This window comes from Limulus polyphemus, unplaced genomic scaffold (genome assembly GCF_000517525.1).
Source record: "Limulus polyphemus unplaced genomic scaffold, Limulus_polyphemus-2.1.2 Scaffold0, whole genome shotgun sequence".
NCBI classification, from domain to species: Eukaryota; Metazoa; Arthropoda; class Merostomata; order Xiphosura; family Limulidae; genus Limulus; species Limulus polyphemus.
The window spans coordinates 5,151,615-5,155,186 of NW_013665610.1; the positions used below are offsets into that span (position 1 = coordinate 5,151,615).

Genomic DNA, 3,572 nt, shown 5'->3' on the forward strand with positions numbered 1-3,572 from the left:
CACGGCTGAAAGGGCGCGCATGTTTGGTGTGACGAGGACTCGAACCCGTGATCCGTAGATTGCGAGTAGAGCGCCCTAACCACCTGGCCACGCTGGGTAAAGACTGCTAGCTATAAATAGATAGTTAGACGTTTAGTTTTGTTTCCAGATAAACATTATTTTTAATTTTTATGTAATTTATATAAGATTTAGTTTTTTAATATTCGTCTTTTATCTCCCAAGTTTCAAAGTGAAAGCAAGTAATGGCTGATGTTTAAAACGGATATCTGCCTGTTGATAGTTTTTTCAAATCTGTTTGTAGTTCCATAGAATTTAGCTAAAATGTACACGATAAGATTGACAACATCAGTTTTATCAGAGGTATTCCGATACTAGAGAACATTACTTTTGTAGGGTTTGTACTACTATTATATACCACTTGAACCTGTGCCTTTACAAAAAAAATAATCTAAATCTGGTAAATGAAATCTTAATAACAGCAGTTTGTGTTGTGTAGAACATATTATAAAATTTGCATTTAGAGTTCACAAATACAAGTCCCAGTTTTGATAATGTAAACTGTGTACTGTATTTCACTTAGTCACTTAGAAATTTGTGGAAATTCACCTGCTTGGTGAAGCTATGAGCATGTTTGGTGGGACGGGGATTCGAACCCGCAGATAGCGAGTCGAGCTCCCTGACCACCTGGGCCCCAAAACGTTTGTATCTCACGTTTAAATTAAAATTTTTTTAGATGTTTGTGAGGCTGTAATAGGTTCTTTAAATTTATTTTTGTGTCTGCTTTTGTTTTCCTTGTAGTTTGGGCTATCCAGTGTTATAGATGTGAATCTAATATTGACATGCATTGTGCAGAAGAATTCACAAAATACTACTCTCTGCTAGAACCAGAGTCTTGTGACGACATTTTTGAAGCTACCTTTTGTATAAAGACCACAGGCATGTATGAAGGTATGAATTATACAGACATCATAGTATCGGCCAAGTGATTTCTTTTCAAATACTAACAGCAATCATTAGTTCCTAATTTTTTGATACCCATAAGATATGCAATTTAACAGTAGCTCTGAAGACTTTCATAAGATAGCTTTAAATTTTTTTCAAAGCTTAGTTAAAAGTCAATTCTTTTAATTAAGTAATGTTTCATAAAGATATTGTTTTCAGTTAAATTTTATTTATATTAGCCCAAATAGATAATTATTAAAGCAGATTTATTTCTAAGCGATACTGAAATTCAAATTACTGCAATTATTTATCACACGGTATTTGAAAATATTTGTCCACAGATGTTTATGACTGGTAATGAGCAGGAAAAACATATCGGTTACCTATAGATTTATAATCTAACCAATTATTTCATGATATTTACTAATTTATTTATCAAATATGCGTTTATTTTGAAACCCAAAGAAACATCAGTACAGTCCACACGAACAGAAGCCATTTGAGTTTATTATAGTACAAATCATAAAATATACTATCCAGATGATTGTTTTTGTTTTCTATTTACTGTCAGATGTTCTAATAAGTTTAAACCCTAAATCCGGTATTATTTCAACTGATTTCTGACTTAGGTTAGTACGTGTTGTAGTTTCTCTCTTTTTCTCTAGGTGAAATAGGAACCAAGCGTTTTTGCTCGTCTCGTGACCATGGCAACTACTGTGAGTATATTCGTCGCCCAGGTGATGATCGTGAATATCGTTCGTGCGTTTACACGTGTACGGGAGATGGTTGTAACAGCGCTCCCTCGTGGATGACATGGAGTTTCAAACAAATGTTATTACTCTTGTTTACGATTTTCTCACACTTACTCTTACCTTGAAATGAAGGAGACTTGTTTGAAAACTGGATCTTGAGTTGATGTTCTGGCCTCTTTTTGGGGCGTTTGTAAAGTTATCAAGCTTGAATTTTCCAGAATGGGGCCCCCAATATAGAAGCTGGAGTCGTATGCAAAGAAGTGTGCATAGAAAATAAATATTTAATTTTTCTTTTACATTTCCCTCGCCTGAATCCAACTTTAGGTGTACGTTTTAGGCATTTTAAATATGTTTGGAAATCATGTAATATGGCATTTCACGAATTGTCTTATTTTATATAATTTTTTTTTTATTTGTAAGATTTTTTTTAGTTAACGTTAGACTATCGTAAGTTATTAAAATCACACATATCATTGATATAAATTCAAATATATTTTTTATTCGGTGGCCATTTTAATCTGCGAATTGAAAGGGGGTAGAACGTGAACCTAGAAAAAGAGTGAAAAGATGTGAACACTTTTCTTTTATTCACAACGTCTCGTCGACGATGTTGTTCACCTCATTTAAATACATATAAAGATAAATTAATAATAATAAGGAACCATTCGTAAATAAATTATACCGAATCTCATTGTCTTCAGAGAAATCTCCTTTTTTAAAGTTTTTAGTCCACATTTTAGTTTTATCATAGAATATAAAAAAGGATTTTGTAATAACTAAGCCGTATCGTTAAGAAATTCTCCATTTTGTTGCTTTTTACGTACATAATGGACTACATATGATATATCTGACTAATTGTTATATAGCTTTGAAAAACATCTTCAAGAAGTCTGAGCAATATTTATAGGTTGAATTTTAATATGATATATCTGACTAATTGTTATATAGCTTTGAAAAACATCTTAAGAAGTCTGAGCAATATTTCTAGATTGAATTTTAATATAATATATCTGACTAATTGTTATACAGCTTTGAAAAACATTTTCAAGAAGTTTGAGCAATATTTCCAGGTTGAATTTTAACATGAAACATAACTAAAGAGTAGGATACTTATTTTCAATGTTTCGTAAACTAAACCAATAATTTACGATTTAACAGAATCATAAGCTTCTACTTCTACGTTTAGTTTCCAAAACTTTTTCCAATGAAGCTTTCTAATCTCTCTCTATGTATGTATACTATATTTTAATGCCTGTTATAATATACTGGTATTTGTTTCCAGTTTTAATTTCAGTTTACTTGTGTTTTACACACTTGTATGATCATCAAATATTGTTGTGTACGAAAATATAAGGTTGATGTTCTTTGAACAATGTCATCCTTATTGGAAAATCACACTTATGGTATTCCATGTAAAAAATCATATATTGTAATAATAAATTCCATTTGTTTTATTTCAAAGGTCTGCATTTGATATCTTATCCTGATGCTTTGTTTTCTGTAACTTACTTTCAATTCAAACAGAATGCAAGTATTTAGAACGAGGAATACAATACAAATATTATTTCTGTGCATTACGTTTATTTCTGGAAAATAAAAATCACTTTAATATTTAAATTTCTCTTGCATTTGTTGAATTTACTGAACTAGAATTTAATCAATTTATATATTGCTGACTAGTAGGTTTTATAGATAAACATTTTCGTTTTCATGCTCTCGTACATTTATTACGGTTTCATTGTTTGTTTGTTTTTGAATTTCGCGCAAAGCTACACGAGGGCTATCTGCGCTAGCCGTCCCTAATTTAGCAGTGTAAGACTAGAGGGAAGGCAGCTAGTCATCACCACCCACCGCCAACTCTTGGGCTACTCTTTTACC

The 3,572-nt window shown here is 31.7% G+C and overlaps 1 protein-coding gene across 1 annotated transcript in view; it reads left to right on the forward strand.

The window, feature by feature from the left end:
• LOC106457465 overlaps positions 1-3,148 on the forward strand; it is an 11,362-nt gene extending 8,214 nt beyond the window's left edge. The window contains exons 2-3 of the mRNA XM_013916921.2: positions 799-948; positions 1,608-3,148. Coding sequence (XP_013772375.1) covers positions 799-948; positions 1,608-1,819 — 362 coding nt within the window. The 3' untranslated portion in view covers positions 1,820-3,148. The remainder of the gene's footprint in view (positions 1-798; positions 949-1,607) is intronic.
• The last annotated feature ends 424 nt before the right edge of the window (positions 3,149-3,572 follow it).